General features: G+C 33.0%; 2 protein-coding genes across 5 annotated transcripts; both read left to right on the forward strand.

Annotated features, from left to right (window-relative positions):
- Positions 1–440: 440 nt before the first annotated feature.
- Positions 441–4,093, forward strand: LOC134685286 (opine dehydrogenase-like). Of its 2 annotated transcripts, none has more exons than XM_063544898.1 (2): positions 441–596; positions 2,656–4,093. In XM_063544898.1, exon 2 carries the CDS (start codon positions 2,676–2,678, stop codon positions 3,879–3,881), a length of 1,206 nt encoding a protein of 401 aa, XP_063400968.1. In that variant the 5' UTR covers positions 441–596; positions 2,656–2,675; the 3' UTR covers positions 3,882–4,093. The 2 variants fall into 2 exon arrangements, with proteins under 2 accessions (XP_063400968.1, XP_063400979.1); XM_063544909.1 differs by lacking the exon at positions 441–596 and adding an exon at positions 693–781.
- A 2,503-nt stretch (positions 4,094–6,596) lies between these two features.
- On the forward strand, positions 6,597–16,885 carry LOC134685298 (opine dehydrogenase-like). Of its 3 annotated transcripts, XM_063544944.1 has the most exons (3): positions 6,645–6,696; positions 8,963–9,083; positions 15,268–16,885. In XM_063544944.1, exon 3 carries the CDS (start codon positions 15,277–15,279, stop codon positions 16,489–16,491), a length of 1,215 nt encoding a protein of 404 aa, XP_063401014.1. In that variant the 5' UTR covers positions 6,645–6,696; positions 8,963–9,083; positions 15,268–15,276; the 3' UTR covers positions 16,492–16,885. The 3 variants fall into 3 exon arrangements, with proteins under 3 accessions (XP_063401025.1, XP_063401014.1, XP_063401005.1); XM_063544955.1 differs by lacking the exon at positions 8,963–9,083 and having other exon boundaries at positions 6,597–6,696; XM_063544935.1 differs by lacking the exons at positions 6,645–6,696; positions 8,963–9,083 and adding an exon at positions 14,671–14,771.
- The last annotated feature ends 65 nt before the right edge of the window (positions 16,886–16,950 follow it).

The raw sequence follows: 16,950 nt of genomic DNA on the forward strand, positions 1-16,950 counted from the left end.
CTGTCAAGAGCTAAAAAAATGTCTTCGTCAACGACAGGATTTAAATAAATATTTTGCAAACAAAGGTGAATGATTTTAAGCGTACAATGTATAACACACAACACCCCTCCCCCTTCCCCATATTAGATGTATCTATTTTTTGAAGGCGTCTTGCATCTGCATTTTAGACTTTAAAATATTAAAACATGGTCGAAATTTTTCAATTGATTATTAAGCAATAAAAGGAATTTTGTTTGACTGTAATGCTTAGAAATTTATAAATGCACAAATCTATACAATTTTTATATGGTAAATTATACCTTCTGCAACTGAAATTATTATTCCTTAATGGATTTTTAAATGAAGACTCCCCTCCCCCAGTTCGAGTAAAAATAAAACGCGGGTGAACTTAATAGAATTAAGAGGAAGCTATATAATGTCAACATCGTATCATATACATGTACGTTTATCGTAAAGAGCCTTACTTGTGTGAAAAGTGTAGTCGTCTGCATCTGATTGATAAATCCTGCCCAGTATCGATTGTGAACTGACATTGACATTGCTATAAGGACAGCTGAAGGTTGTTTGCTACAGGGCAATCAGTAAGGTTTCCTAAGGTAAGTTGACAATCTTTAGATTAATCTAATTTAACGTAATTTACCCGTCATACAATTAAACATGTGAGTATTTGAACATTTTGTACATGGTTGTGTTATAATTAGATGCACACATAGTTTGTTGATATTTGTAACAACAAATAACTGTTTTCTCTCCTACCGAATAGATGCATGTTGTCTCTCACGTACGTATGTAGCCAGGCTAGGTATATATATCTGTACAAAAAATCTTCTTTTTTTATAGAACTTTAAATTGTATTTAGTTTAACAAAACTCGCTGAACCAAATACTACATTTTAAAACGTGTCGTTTTGTGTATATAAGATATAATTTTGTGTAAACAAGGTCCGATAAAAAAAAAAAGTACTCGTGATAAGAATTTACACTTTGTAAATTAGTCGTGAACATTTTAGGTCTCCCAATATACCCAAAGTTAAATAAATAGCACAATATAGAGAGAGAGAATCCTTCATACCTATCCTTTTTTCATAAGGAGGAAAGCAAACCTCTCGACCCAAACCTTTATATATATAAATTATTATTTGGCTTCACCACATCACTTATATGTATGTGTAACTTAATAAACTTTATAGACCACAACTTTTACGCCGTATTTGTCCATTCAGTACTCCACTTGTAACTATAGGTAAGGGTAATTTCCCAATCCTTTAAGTAAAAACTTAATTGTATTCATTATGCCTCCACCGTCCTCCATCCCCCCCCACCCCACCCCCACCCCACCCTCACGACGAAACATTCATTTATTTATGATACTTGGCAGATGATGTGTGTCGCAAAATCATCACGAACTTTATCAGCTGGGAATAACCCCTATATGTAATGAACATCAACAAGTGATTAAAACAATGTTTTTGTCCCCAACCTGTTCATGTTACACATAGCTAGATCTTTGACATTCAAGGTTAAATAATGTCAATACACCACCTCCTTATATTATTTTGCTAAATATTTCATAACTGAATAAAAACACATTCTCAAAACCATATGTATTCCTATATAGTTACCATAATAATACCTTTGGTGGGTTCTTACCGCATAAACATTGTACTATTTTGTGATTAGCATGTAGCCATGTGATTGTCTATGAAACAAATATCAACTAGAGTTCTAATGAAGTGAAATTAAGCAATTATAAGCAACTTTACGACCTTCAACAATGAGAAAACATTTCTGATTAGTCAGCGATATATAAAAAAAAACGATAAAAATGTGAAACAATTCAAACAAGAAACCTAAACAGTTTAAATTATAATAAAATGATTCACGAAAAACAAATATTGTAGTAACAAACCAACAACAACCACTGAACTACAGGTTTCTCTTGGGAAAGACACTAACATGTTTAACCCCGCCACATTATTTAAGTATGTGCCTGTCCCAAGTCAGGAGCCTGTAATTCAGTGGTTGGCGTTTGTTTATGTGTTACATTTTTGTTTTTCGTTCATTTTTTTACACAAATAAGGCCGTTAGTTTTCTCGCTTGCATTGTTTTACATTGTCTTATCGGGGCCTTTTATAGCGGACTATATGCGGAATGGGCTTTGTTCATTGTTGAAGGCTGTACGGTGACCTATAACTGTTAATGTTTGTGTCATTTTGGTCTTTTGTGGATAGTTGTCTCATTGGCAATCATACCACATCTTCTTGTTTTATACATACATGTTATAATAAATGTGGCGAAGTTAATAATTTTGTGAGCGCTCAACCCTCCAATAACCTGGGACAGTAATGTATCAGCCCAACAAAAGAACAAGCTGTTAAAATATGTTGCATCTGACTTAACTCAAAAGATCGGTAAAAAAACAACCAACATTAAAACAATAAACACAGAGCACCGATTTAAGCGTACTCTCAGTTTAAGGGAAACTGCCTTTACTTCCATGCATCTTTTGCAAATAACAAACTCGTCCTTTGAGGGATGCTAGACAGAAGCAATATAGTACAACATCGTGTTGGATATCATGAACTAGAACAGCCATACTAGTAACATATACTTGGTTATAGGATTACTCACTTAGTTTTCCTTTTTATATTTCTAGGTACTTCAGAAGTATTAAGCATGTCTGAAAAACGCAGAATACTTGTGTGTGGCGGTGGAAATGGTGCTCATTGTTTGTCTGCTCTCGCAGCTTCCAGGGACAATTTAGACGTGCATGTTCTGACATTATACCAAGACGAGGCAGAGAGATGGGCTAAACATGTTGAAAAAGAAAATATGAAGTTGACAATAACGAAGCAAGATGGAACTCAATATGATATATTTTCGAAACCTTCACTTATAACGAAAGATGCTGCTAAGGCCATGTCTGGTGTGGAGATTGTTTTTCTTGTCGTTCCAGCATTTGCTCATGCTCAGTATTTTACCGCCATTGCGCCACACTTACAGCCAAATACACTTATTGTTGGACTCCCTGGTCAAGCTGGATTTGAACTTCAATGCCGCCACATAATTGGTGACAAAGCCAGCAGTTGTACTATCGCAGCATCAGAATCTTTACCATTTGCATGCCGAATTGTTGAATTTGGGAGACATGCCAGAATACTCGGACTGAAAGATTCTCTTGGAATGTCAGCTTTAAAGGGTAAAGCATGTCAGCTATCATTTCCTGTGGTAGAAACAATCCAAGGAATTCTTGGAGAGTATCCTAAATTAGAGCTACTCAAGAACTATATAGCAATAAATCTGATGGCAGATGCTAATGTTCATCCTCCTATGATGTACGGAAGATGGGGAAACTGGGACGGGAAACCATTGAAGGAGGAGCCCTTATTTTACCAAGGTGTCGATGATAGACAAGAAGATCTTCTAAACAGGGTCAGTGAAGAATTGCTCGCAGCTGCAAAGGCAATCGAACAGAAAAGAAAAGACGTTGACATGTCAGAGGTTATCCATTTGTTCGATTGGTTTAAAATCCATTACCCTGATCAGATAACTGACAAGAGTTCTCTAAAGATGGCCATGAGAACAAATAAAGCCTATGACGGTCTGGTACATCCAATGGTGAAAACTGATGAGGGATATGTTCCGAATTTCAATTATCGGTACACATCTGAAGACGTACCTTTCGGAATGGTAGTAATGAAAGGAATTGCCGATCTAGCTGGTGTACCTACTCCAGCCATGGATGAAATACTTGCATGGGGACAACAGAAACTAGGAAAAGAATATATTGTTGGTTCAAAACTTATAGGCAAAGATATAGGATTAGCAAGGGCACCACAATCATTCGGAATGACCAGTGTAGATGAACTTTTTGATATTTGAAGCGGGCTATTCTTTTTTTAATTTTAAAACAAGTATAATAAAACGTTCTAGATTAAGCTTAATTTATGTAAACGATGTTGTTTTTAAGTATATACTATATAAACAATGTAATGCATTTGTAGTATAACTGATTTTGGACATTACACTGAATGTTGATGTAAAGTTCCAAAATCGCACTGAATGTTATTGATAAAAAAAAACAATGATCTTTGTTTAATGTTCTGCATATTACTTTGGTGTGAGTTATTAGATAGCTGAATTATCTGACAATTTGTCTAACGTACCGTCAATTTTTAGCTATTATTCTACATTATACAAAAAAGTTAGCACATCGTACCAAAAGTATTTTAACGTTTCAGTGACTCCTGGGGAGTACTCTGCGTAAGACAGTTGTAAATGGCAAGAAAATACTTATCAGTTACTGTAAATGACCTACAAATAAATCAGCATCACCAAAATCGTCGGTCGGCTTCAAGGAGTTATTTTCTATGAATCACGATTTTGGCTTCTCGTAGATATAGAGATAAACTGTAAAATGCCGTACTTCACTAAAATACTATCTGGTTGGGGCTTTTTTTCTTTTGGAAACACCATTTAAAATGATCGAAATGTTCAGATGACTTCTTTTACTAATTTTAGTGTTCTATCTTATTTCTTTAAAACGATAAAAAAAAATACACTGAAAGTTTGAACATCAAAAATGATTAGCAATTTAAGTTCTACAAAAAAGTCCAAAACGAATGACAGGTCAATCAAACACAAACAAACAAAAATATCTAGAGAGCAACCATGACTACTGTCTGTTTTAAAGTGTTAATATACATTTGACCAAGAAGCTAGGATTTTGTTTAAAGCCCCAAAATTAGGAAACAACTCTATATACATATGTATTACGTGTAGTTAAATAGTATTTGCAGTTGATGTGTTTATGAAACATTTGCCACTGGACGTTAAACAACAAATCATCTTAAAACAAGCCTGATTCAAATTGTCATAAGTTTATTTATGAGAAAATGTAGTTCATCTTTTTAGACGGTTTATTGGAAAAGAAAATAATTGAGTATTGACTTTACATGATAGAAAGTCGAGGTTTTAGAAACTAAGAAAAACAATACTTTGTCGATCAGTTTTTCCCGTGTCGTGTCAGGCTAGCTTCCAGTTATCTAATATTGGGATTATCTATTATATACAGACATAACCCTAATAATTATCGGTAGTGACCACTGTCGCTAAAGAATGTCCTTTCATTGCAATGACCCACCCGTTTTGAGACCTGGGGTGTTTTTCTGTACCATTGTATCAAATAACAAAAATATTAACACTTGTATATGCAGGTACAATCAATATTAGCAAAAAGAGGATGCATGGTACGTCGCCAACATATATAACATGACATTAATAGAGTAGCAATGCTGTTCAACCACACAATCGTGTAGCAATAATAAACTAAAACCTTTATATTGTTACTTAGTCAACCAATGCACCAAAATAAGAGCACCCGCAGTTACTTGTAACTAGTTCAAAGCCTTTACATCTAATGAATAAATCGTTTTCTCTCAGGCTAAAATATCAGTTCGTATACTAGTACATAAAACGGACAGTTTTGGCAAAAAAAAATTCGTTGAAACTCTCTACTGCATTTTCTGTTGGATTCTACATGGAATTTTCCTATTTTGTATTTTAGCTGGAAAAAACTCACGGTGACCCTATCTTTTCTTTAGAAATTCTCAAAGCATTGTCTGAAAGCTATCTTCTCCTTAAGTATTTAACAATTCTATCATTTTGTTTAGTTTCTAACCACAAAATGGTGTTTTTTTCCTGTATAATCCTTACAAAATGTCTCAAATTGTCGCTTCCTGAAGCTTGAGAAAATGCGCGGTGACCTATCATTTTCATTATTTATTTCAACATATATCAATAGATACTACATTTTGACAAAGTATGAACAAATTCTATCATTTTTATTTTAGACTCACATACCTTAAGGACGCTTAACTATGGCAACAGAATACGCATGCTCGAAAATCCTTTCTGTGATTGGACAAAATGCTGTCATGGTGGGTGATTTGGTTGTGTTTGAAAAAACGTCTCGAAAATTATATCGTGATGGAAAGCAAGTGAAAAACTATAAATATTTGAACTAGATCTTACAAAGATTTATATTTTTATTAAAATATGTTTTTCTCCAATAGCTCTTTGCATCCGTGAAAGCTGTTTATTCGGGACAATATAATTTTTAATGTAAACTTTGTTGTACGAACGTTTTTATACCTATAAGCTGTATTGCTTTTGGTTTGAAATAAACTATGTGACTTTTAGGACGCACCTACGCATGTGAGATTTCCATCGAGATTTCCGCGGGGTTTTGGTGAATGTAAACAGAAAAATACTACTTATACTACCAATAGTTTCTAGCTTTGTTAACCATGAATTAAGTTTAATGTAATGAGTAGTAAATGTATATTTGTTTCTTGTTATTTGCACTGGATATTTTGACAAATAATGTTTTTAGATGTCATCACAATATTCTTATATATTATTGCCTTAATATAACCAGACTTAGGAAAGAATTTCTTGTAGTTACATTCAGATGGAGATTTTATTAAAGAGGTGCTTCTGATGGTTATCGAAATGATAGTTTTAAACATAAACTCAAATTTAAATACGTCGGATATCTTTTTTAAAGATAGTTCTTGTTAAATTACTAAATACACTCAGTGAAAGACATGCATTATTGCGTCCTTGACGTCGTCATGGCTACTTTCAATGTCACTGAATGTTCTCAGTATGTTGTCTCATCCCGAGAAAGGAATAGGTAATATTTTATTATTCGCTGAATCCCGTCATATCTTTTAACAAAAGCTTTGACTATCTAGGTAAGCTCAGCAATCGGTTATCTACAAAATTAGGGTGTATATATGGTACTGTATTATTACGCCGTCAATCAATCTGTGCATGGTCAATATTAGTTGTAATCGGTTGATTTGCTTCATTGTAGCTGGATGTCTAAATGTACAATGATGGACTTTTCTTTGACTTCTGGCCAATGTGCAGTCATTGATCCTGAGTTTTTGTTCCATTCAAAATACATTGAAATTAAAACAGGTCAACATTAAACGACAGAACGATTCCTTTTCCATGGCTTTGCCAGTTGCACCTATTTAAATCCTAGTATTTATGATGAGTTTTTCTAATTATATGTTGTTTACAGTTTGGACTTAAATTGAGCTGTAACAGTATTTCCCAAGATTAAGAAGAGGGTTCGGCGCTTGCAATCGATATGGTCTGCAAATTCGCAAACAAATAATATAATCAGGACACGCTTCCGCAGATTATCTATATGCATGTTTCAAGCCAGGAGCCTGTTTTTTCATGGTTTGTCGTGGGTTGCTTAAATATCGTACTTGTATTTGTTTTTAGCTCATTTTTATGCCCCACCTACGATAGTAGAGGGGCATTATGTTTTCTGGTCTGTGCGTCCGTTCGTCCGTCCGTGCGTCTGTCCCGCTCCAGGTTAAAGTTTTTGGTCAAGGTAGTTTTTGATGAAGTTGAGGTCCCATCGACTTCAAACTTTGTACACATGCTCCCTATGATATGATGTTTCTAATTTTAATGCCAAATTGAGTTTTTATCCCAATTTCAAGGTCCACTGAACATGGAAAATGATAGTGCGAGTGGGGCATTCGTGTACTGAGGACACATTCTTGTTTTGTATATAACTGTATTATTACGCCGTCAATCAATCTGTGCATGGTCAATATTAGTTGTAATCGGTTGATTTGCTTCATTGTAGCTGGATGTCTAAATGTACAATGATGGACTTTTCTTTGACTTCTGGCCAATGTGCAGTCATTGATCCTGAGTTTTTGTTCCATTCAAAATACATTGAAATTAAAACAGGTCAACATTAAACGACAGAACGATTCCTTTTCCATGGCTTTGCCAGTTGCACCTATTTAAATCCTAGTATTTATGATGAGTTTTTCTAATTATATGTTGTTTACAGTTTGGACTTAAATTGAGCTGTAACAGTATTTCCCAAGATTAAGAAGAGGGTTCGGCGCTTGCAATCGATATGGTCTGCAAATTCGCAAACAAATAATATAATCAGGACACGCTTCCGCAGATTATCTATATGCATGTTTCAAGCCAGGAGCCTGTTTTTTCATGGTTTGTCGTGGGTTGCTTAAATATCGTACTTGTATTTGTTTTTAGCTCATTTTTATGCCCCACCTACGATAGTAGAGGGGCATTATGTTTTCTGGTCTGTGCGTCCGTTCGTCCGTCCGTGCGTCTGTCCCGCTCCAGGTTAAAGTTTTTGGTCAAGGTAGTTTTTGATGAAGTTGAGGTCCCATCGACTTCAAACTTTGTACACATGCTCCCTATGATATGATGTTTCTAATTTTAATGCCAAATTGAGTTTTTATCCCAATTTCAAGGTCCACTGAACATGGAAAATGATAGTGCGAGTGGGGCATTCGTGTACTGAGGACACATTCTTGTTTTGTATATAAATCGGGCTCTTGACTTTCTCGTTTGTATCGTTTGACAATTTGTCATGGCAGAACAATTTATAGCTTGCAATGCGATATTATATAATAGGTTTTCTCATAGTTAAAGCCGTACATTGACGTATAGTTGCATCAAGTATTTCATTGGGTCTCTGTTATATAATTGTCTCATTGTCAATACTATCTTTTTATTTGTATATTAGAAATCACTTGTGTCAGTACTCAAAATGTGTATATCTTGTATGTGCATAAGGCCTTTCGTTTTATTTTACCATCGATTTAAACTAAGATAAAAGATTGAGTCAATATATACCAAACAAGTGATATAAAGACATAATCAAAATATGTAAACCGAATATTCAAGGAAGTCCAACATAAAAAAAAGCGATCTTAGGATGGATTTTTCTCTTCATTTTCTAGTGGTATTTATGTTATTTATTTTAAATGGAAGTTCCCGAACCAAACAAATTCCATAATATAAACGGGTAGAATCCAGATCGACGCACCAACACCTTGAGTCAGGCAGTGGTAACAAGCAAAATTAATTTAGTGTTAATGTTTAACATTTAGAAAAAAAGGAAATAAGTAAGTTGTTGAAGAAGGTTAAACAATCACCCGGATGTATATAGGATTGACTTGCTCTTCAAACTTGCGCAATATTGACAGGCGATAATATCACCCAATAAGTAGAGTAAGTATTTGATGCATATTTTGTGATTAATGTCATTCATAATTTATTAATTTTAACACAGTTTATAGTCAGTAAAGAATAATGTAATTTTATACTTTTTATAATATTCATTGTTAAGTACAATTGCATGTATAGCTAGCTTATTCAATATTTTAGTTTCATACTGGGGATCGAACAATTAAATGCGAATCAAAAATTCCCTTCTATATGATTGTCTGTCGGTGTCTCTTTCCTTCAGCGGTGTTTATTTTGTTTGTATTTTTGTAGCATGGCATTGTCCGTTATTAATTTGCCACTGGACGTTAAGCAAATAACAATTAATCAATCAATCAGTTATCGTATTGATCGCTAGAAATGAGAACCGACTTATCTTCACTTATCCTGTTATTGAAATTGTAACTGTGTATAGAAACTGAAATGTAAATTTACAGTTCTAGGAGGGTATATAAATGATTTAACATATGAATGTGGTAATATTGTATACGTGTTGGCCGGGAAGTATTTGTATCTTTTCTGTTTTGCCCCGACATATTTTTAGATTTTTAATTAACATAACAAATAGAATTTAATAATGTTTTAAAAAAAAAGCGAAAACATGAAGCAAGGGATTGTAATCCTATTTCGATAAATGTGTACATTTACAAAAATATGTCGGGATTTTTTACTAACCAGACGGAAATGTTCTAAAATTACGGAAATTGTGAACTATTTTAGTTCCTTGAAAAACAATATGTATGTTCATTACTGATAACACATTGATTTATTGTAATCCAACTTTCAATTGAGGAAAATTGTTGGTTAACACCGAAAAGCCATTCTTGATTGATTAGAGTATTGTTTTACTTACACTATTCTTTTGTATGTAGTACACTAGTAGAAGGAATAAAGAAGTAAGAATCCGCATTTAAAATCTATAATTTTAATACAATTATCGAAAGGCTTCAAACGAGTATGTGTATCAGTCTGTTGCAAATCGACTGTAGAAAATAAATAGGGCTCTTCACGGTTAGTTCGCCCATGAATAGAGGCAGATTTTCATAATGGAGGTAAAAATAGTGTGAAAAATACGGGAAAACATCATTAAATTAGAGCAGTTGTTTGGAAACACACATCAGATTTCCCATTCTTCACTGTTTCCACCTCTTTCTAAAAAATCTGCACCTTATCCGATATGGCCGAACTAACCGTGAAGATCCCTGTTACATCGGAAGATAACTGTAATGAATTATAAACAATAGAAAGTTATTTCCCTTGGCATGAGATTGGTAGAGCTCTCTATAGAATTTATATTTCACTCAGTAAAGGTCTGTATTTTAGTGATTTTTTTGTGAAAATAATAAATATTTTTCAAAATACTTTTACTATCTTATATAAGATATAACATAATAATATGAAGGCGTTTAACTAAAAAAAAGTCAAAAAATTTGCACGATTCTCAAATATATTGGTACTTTAGGTGGTAACCAACACCTTAACTTAAATTAATTTGGCTCGTTTAATTTTCATAAATTTTGACAAAGTACTTATATTGACCCTTTGACAAAAATATAAAAATTTCAAAAAATTTGAAACAACCATTTAATCAGAAAAATACACTGGTTATATAGCAGTTTGACAAACAATACTTTTATTATTGAGAAGCTTAATATTCTCTTAACAACACAACGTAATTAAAACGTTTAGCTGACTTTTAAAGAGTTATATCCCTGTATTGTTAGGTACCACCTTAACTTAAAATAATTGTAAGGGTTCCGCGGAAGCCTACTTTTGCTATTAATTGCAGGCTCAACGAAAATGCGATACAGCAATCAATAAAACTATTCCTCTTGATACTATCATTTGATAGTAAGAGGCTTCTTTCCATGGTTGGTAAAAATCCAAGACGGTTTATGAATCTAATAAATGTTTTAAGTGCTTTAACTGCAGACTGTATGTTATGTTAACTGAAAGAAAAAACTAAGTCCATTTATAACCAAAATACAGATACACAGGGACAAAATTTTAACAAACATTTCATTCTAGTGAACGCTCTTTGCACGTTAAGAACCCTTGCAACAAATCTTTTGAGGGGTCCGTAGGTGGCCTGTTGCAAGGCAAAATTTCTGTCCCTATCCAAAATGCCCTCATTTTCCAGTGGCAGTCCAAATTTCCCCGACCATCATCCCAGATGACCTATATCGTATCAACCTACCTATTGTATTTATTGTGAACTTGTTCTCGTCCTGAATATGCATGAAATATTTGCCACTGGACGCTAAACAACCATCAATCAATCAATCAACCTTCTAGATGCTATAGCTTTTGGTCATTATTAAACTTCTGTCCAAGTTTGGTACAAATCCAAAATAGTATAAGAAAGTTATCAAGATTTAAAAAACTTAAAGCACAGAGTGAATGTGATGTTTCCAAGCAGAAAATCTAAGTTCATTTAAAAGTAAAATACGGAACAAATGGATTTATTATTATTACAAAGTTTACATCTGTATACTATCTTATGACCATAAACCAACTTCTGTTCAAGTTTGACTCAAATCCAAAATAGTACAAGAAAGTTATTAAAACTTTTAAAACTTTAACCACAGAGTGAATTTGTTGTTTCCTGGCATAAATATAAGTCCACTAAAAGTAAAATACGGTAAAAATGGGTTTATTTTTTTACAAAATTTACTTCTGGATACTATCTTATGATCATAAACAAGCTTCTGTCCTTTTGTACAAACCCAGAATAGCTTAAGAAAGTTATTGAAATTTTAAAAACTTTAACCACGGAGTGAAGCTAATGTTTCCCGGAAGAAAAACTTTTTTAGTCCATTTATAAGTAAAATACGGAAAAATTGGAATTTCATTTTACATTATTTACTTCTGGATAGCATTTTATGATCATAAACAAGCTTCTGTCCAAGTTTGGGTAGAAATCCAGGGTAATTAAAGATAGTTATCAAAATTTCAAAAACCTTTACTACAGAGTGAGTATTTGTGTGCGCCGCAAAAATAGTGTTTCGATTTTGATGATTGACATGTTTTATTTGTGCAATAAGTAGAAGTATTATATGTTTACGGTGAAAATTACAGAGCCTTTGGTCTAATCTTAATCTTTAAAAAAATCTTTAAATTAAATTCAATCAGTATGATGATATTCTCTTATTTTCACCTTCTATTTTCAATACTCTGTGATCCAGGTGTTTTTACCTTCAATTATCAACATAGCAAACTGTTCTGTGATATTATCCTTGCCAAGACTACATGCAAGTTATATATGTTTAACTTCTTTTGTATACATATATAAATATTTAGTTTGAAGAAAAAAAAACTGTTTATATGTTTTGCACCCAATTCATACAATTCATTTGCAAATTACGACTTAACATTTTAACAGCAAAATGAAATGTAAATAATTATCTTCTCTGTCAGTTTAAGATTGATAATAAATATACTGAATTGTTCGCCAATCTAAGTCGTAAGTAATTTTGTGAAATCGACTCCTGAATTGCTAAATCTATCTTAGTTGAGAGAGAGTCCTGAAACTCGTTTTTATTACCCTTGGATATATTCGTTTAACAGTGGTGAAAAGTCGCCAATCATGTAGAACAACAAATATCTGAAGGGCAAAACATAAGTTTAACTATATACTGGTATCTTAATATAATATAGCTCTTAATCGTCCTGGTATCTTTTATATGTCTATAGCTCTTAATCGTCCTCTGTTTATTGTTAACGCTAATGAATAAAGCAGAAACTATCAAAGGATACCATCAACATCCAGTTCTCTAAATCGCAAAATAAGAACGGATTTTTCGATTGACATAAAACCTTTCTAAAATTTTGATAATGAAAAATAAGGATGAAAATTAAATGCTTATGTGTTATACTATATTGTTTTATAATGCAAAAATATATATATAAATATTGACGTAAAAAAATAATGGCAAATACATAAAATGGTATTAATACATCGCAATAACATTTGCTATTGTGATTAGTGCTCGCTTGGTTTATATTTAGGGGTTCTTAAAGATTTTGACCGTTCACGAGACAAAGGCCTTCTTATTCATTACATATATGCGAAACCGATATTTTCTGTGTTAAAGTTTGAAATAGTTATCAAAGGTACCAGGGGCCGTGTCAATGAAAGTATCCTAGGATATGTCCTAAGATAGGTCTTAGGACATTATTTAGGATGGTCTTAGGACGTGTCTGAGACATGTCTTAGGATGTCTTAGGACTGTCCTAACTACGATGGTCCTAGGACCATCCTAACACATTTATTTAATTGAAAATATATGTAAAGATTTGTATGACAAAGATTGAATTGTATTTTAGAACCTATATGTAAAGAGAGGGAGGATGATTGACTCTAATATAGAAAACAACTAACGCAAAATAAAAGTTAAAGTTTTTACGGAATACTAATAAATACGTTATTAAATATGATAAAAGATATAAATGAATTTAATACGAAAACAAAAGTAAATGTTTACAAAACTTTGTGATATTCGTGCTGCAATTTTAGTACATAAACTAGTTTTGTCCTTAGGTCCACTCGATTTCATTACATATACCGAATCAAGATTAGGTAAAAAAAAGAAGTAAACTTTTCCCCATATTTGAATTATTTAAAATATGTTGCTTATGATGATAGTATTGTTCAGGCTCCAAAAAAAGGCAGCACGAAATAATTTAATATAATACAATTAAATATTTAACAAACATTTAACATTTTTACTTATTAATTTTATCTTATGATGGTTTAATATTGTATTAGTATTTTTAGTATTGGGTTTATGCCATATTTATTGTTTTTATTACGTTTTAGGACGATGTAACCTTTAGGACTATCCTAAGACACCTATTTGTATATCCTAATTTTAGGACCAAATTTAGGACATATCTTATTTTAGGAGACGTTCGTTAACCCGATTTAGGACTAAGACGTGTCCTAAGACCATCCTAAGACATGTCTTAGTCCTAGGACAGCTTCGTTGACACGGCCCCAGGATTATAATTTAGTACGCCAGACGCGCGTTTCGTCTACATGCAGAGATTGAAGGCCGTACTTTAACCTATAATGGTTTAATTTTTAAATTGTTATTTGGATGGAGAGTTGTCTCATTGGCACTCACACCACATCTTCCTAAATCTATTTAACACTGCACTCTGTTATAGGTAACAAATAAGAAAATGAAGCCAACCTGAAAATATCAAATTCAAATTTAGAAAATGTTTTTCAGGGGAATGATGGGATTTTCTTCCTGTACAAGACATTATTGCTGTATTTTGTGAAAGTTTCAATCAAAACATGAATCTTAAGATTTTAAAACACGTTTATCTTAGGTAAAAAGTTTGTCCTTCAACGTTTGATATTATATTTTTTGTAATTTCATATATATTTAAAATACGTTCAGTTTTACAGTTTTACCATTAGCATACTGTTATGTAATCGAAATGCCATCGGTCTTATATACCCTTCTTCGTATTGTATAAATTGATTTTGATATTTGAAAAGTCAAAATTAATTATGATTACAAATTTTGGACAGACATGTGCATAATACGTTTTAAGAAACTAAGTTGTTATCCAATTATATTAATCTTAAAGAATATAACGACAAAACACATCGAAAGGGAAACATCTATGATAAGTTGTTCGGTTTTAATTCATAAGAGTGAAATATTTTTACTGATATACTCCGTAAGTATAGTAACTCTTATTAAGAATCCGGTTTACCAACATATGATATAAAAGTTTTTTTTATAAGTGTTTTACCGAATATGATAAAATAAAATGTTATAGTCTATTAATTTATTACCATTTGATTGCTTCTAAGATGGAAAGAACTCAACCACGTTTATGATTTTGGTGCCGTGAGAGTTGGAACCGTCCTTCTAGCTGCAATCATAATTGTATTGTTTCACTGTAGATGGAATATAAAAGCTTTTGAAACTTTTGTCACGCGCCTTGTTTGTTTAGATAAGATCGTATAATTGTAATCTACGAAATCAACAATTATGATTTTGTCTAAACTGACTTTAGAATCTTATGATAAGTATACGACAGGTGAAGACAAACGCCAAAGTTGACAGGCAATTTTGCATGCTTCTTTTGACCGGATCAGTCTACAGGAATACCAAAATTGTTCCATTCCTATTAGATAACATTATAATTGTAAAATTGTATTTTATTACAGGTCATAAACATGTCTTCTGACACAACAAAACGACGAATACTTGTCTGTGGGGGAGGAAATGGTGCCCATTGTCTATCCACGTTAGCTGCCTCACAGAACAATTCCGAGGTACACGTTCTGACATTATTTCAAGACGAGGCTGAGCGTTGGACAACACTATGTACGGATTCCGATGTAAAATTGACCATAATCAATCTTGATGGAAGCCAACGAGAGATATTTGCAAAGCCCACCCTGGTAACGAAAGATCCAGAAAAAGCAATGTCTGGTGTTCAGATCATTTTCCTTGTCGTTCCAGCTTTCGCTCATGAACAATATTTTAAGGCCATAGAACCACATCTCCAACCGAATACACTGATTGTTGGGCTTCCTGGACAGGCAGGATTTGAATTTCAGTGTAGAAGTATATTAAGCGACAAAGCGAACAAGTGTACTATAGCATCATTAGAATCATTGCCCTGGGCGTGTCGTATATTAGAATTCGGTAAACACGCTCAGATTCTTGGAGCAAAAGATTCTCTGGGTATATCATACATTAAGGGAAAGTCGTGTAAATTACCTTTTCCAATAGTCGAGTCCATTCAGGATATTCTTGGTACAAAACCTGAAATTGAAGAAATACAGAACTACATTGCAATCAACTTGATGGCAAAATCTATGGTCCATCCTCCAATTCTTTACGGAAAATGGAGAGACTGGGATGAAAAGCCTTTACAGGAAGAACCTTTATTTTATCAAGGAATAGATGAAAGACAAGCAGACCTGTTATCTAAAGTCAGTGACGAACTGATAGCTACTGGGAAAAAGTTGGAGCAAGTCAAAGAGGGTATAGACATGTCACAAGTTATGCATATATATGATTGGTACAAAACCTACTATAAAGATCAAATAACTGACAAAAGTTGTCTTATGAAGGCCATGAAAACGAACAGTGCGTATGACGGACTTGTTCATCCAATGATCAAAACTGAAAACGGCTACGTACCAAATTTCAATTACCGATACACAACCGAGGATATTCCATTTGGCCTTGTTGTAATGAAGGGCATTGCTGAAATCGCCGGAGTAGATACTCCAGTCATGGATGAAATCATTTTATGGGCACAACAAAAACTAAACAAAGAGTACATCGTGGGGTCGAAGCTTTCGGGAAAAGATGTTGGTACCGCAAGAGCACCTCAGTCATTCGGTCTAAAAACTGTCGATGAACTTTTTGATACTTAATGGCCTAAAAGGCTTTGAATTGTTAGGTTTTCTTGTTCCATCATATTAATTTATTAATTTATTTTTATAGCTTATATATTTTACGACTAGTATTATTATTTTATTATAAATACCTTTTACAAAAAAACGTTCATTGTTTTATTTGTAAAGATTATGGTAACAGCTTTAACATGCTAAATTTGTTTTATCTTTATAGTAAATCAGCATTAAATTCTCTTTTTCTTGAATTTGATAATTGTAAAATGTTTGTTCAATACTAGGTTTTATATGGCAATTATTATACGGCATCTGCATTGCTTTCTTACTTATGCTAGCTGTATTATGTTGTTATTCGTGATACACAGTTATCTCTCTTGTATTAGATATTATATTAAAGTTTTGTTAAATAATACTTTTTGCAGTCTTTGTTTTATTTCGCACTTCACCTGTTTTGAAAGAATAAATATGTTCACAAAGCGA

Source organism: Mytilus trossulus, chromosome 1 (assembly GCF_036588685.1).
Source record: "Mytilus trossulus isolate FHL-02 chromosome 1, PNRI_Mtr1.1.1.hap1, whole genome shotgun sequence".
Lineage (NCBI taxonomy): Eukaryota > Metazoa > Mollusca > Bivalvia > Mytilida > Mytilidae > Mytilus > Mytilus trossulus.

What these genes read in the sequence shown, in the direction of transcription:
- LOC134685286 (XM_063544898.1), top strand. Translation starts at nt 2,676, where the DNA reads ATGTCTGAAAAACGCAGAATACTTGTGTGTGGCGGTGGAAATGGTGCT.
- LOC134685298 (XM_063544935.1), top strand. Translation starts at nt 14,715, where the DNA reads ATGATAAGTTGTTCGGTTTTAATTCATAAGAGTGAAATATTTTTACTG. An exon ending in TATTTTTACTGATATACTCC is followed by an intron (nt 14,772 to 15,267) that starts GTAAGTATAGTA and finishes ATTTTATTACAG; the next exon opens with GTCATAAACATGTCTTCTGA.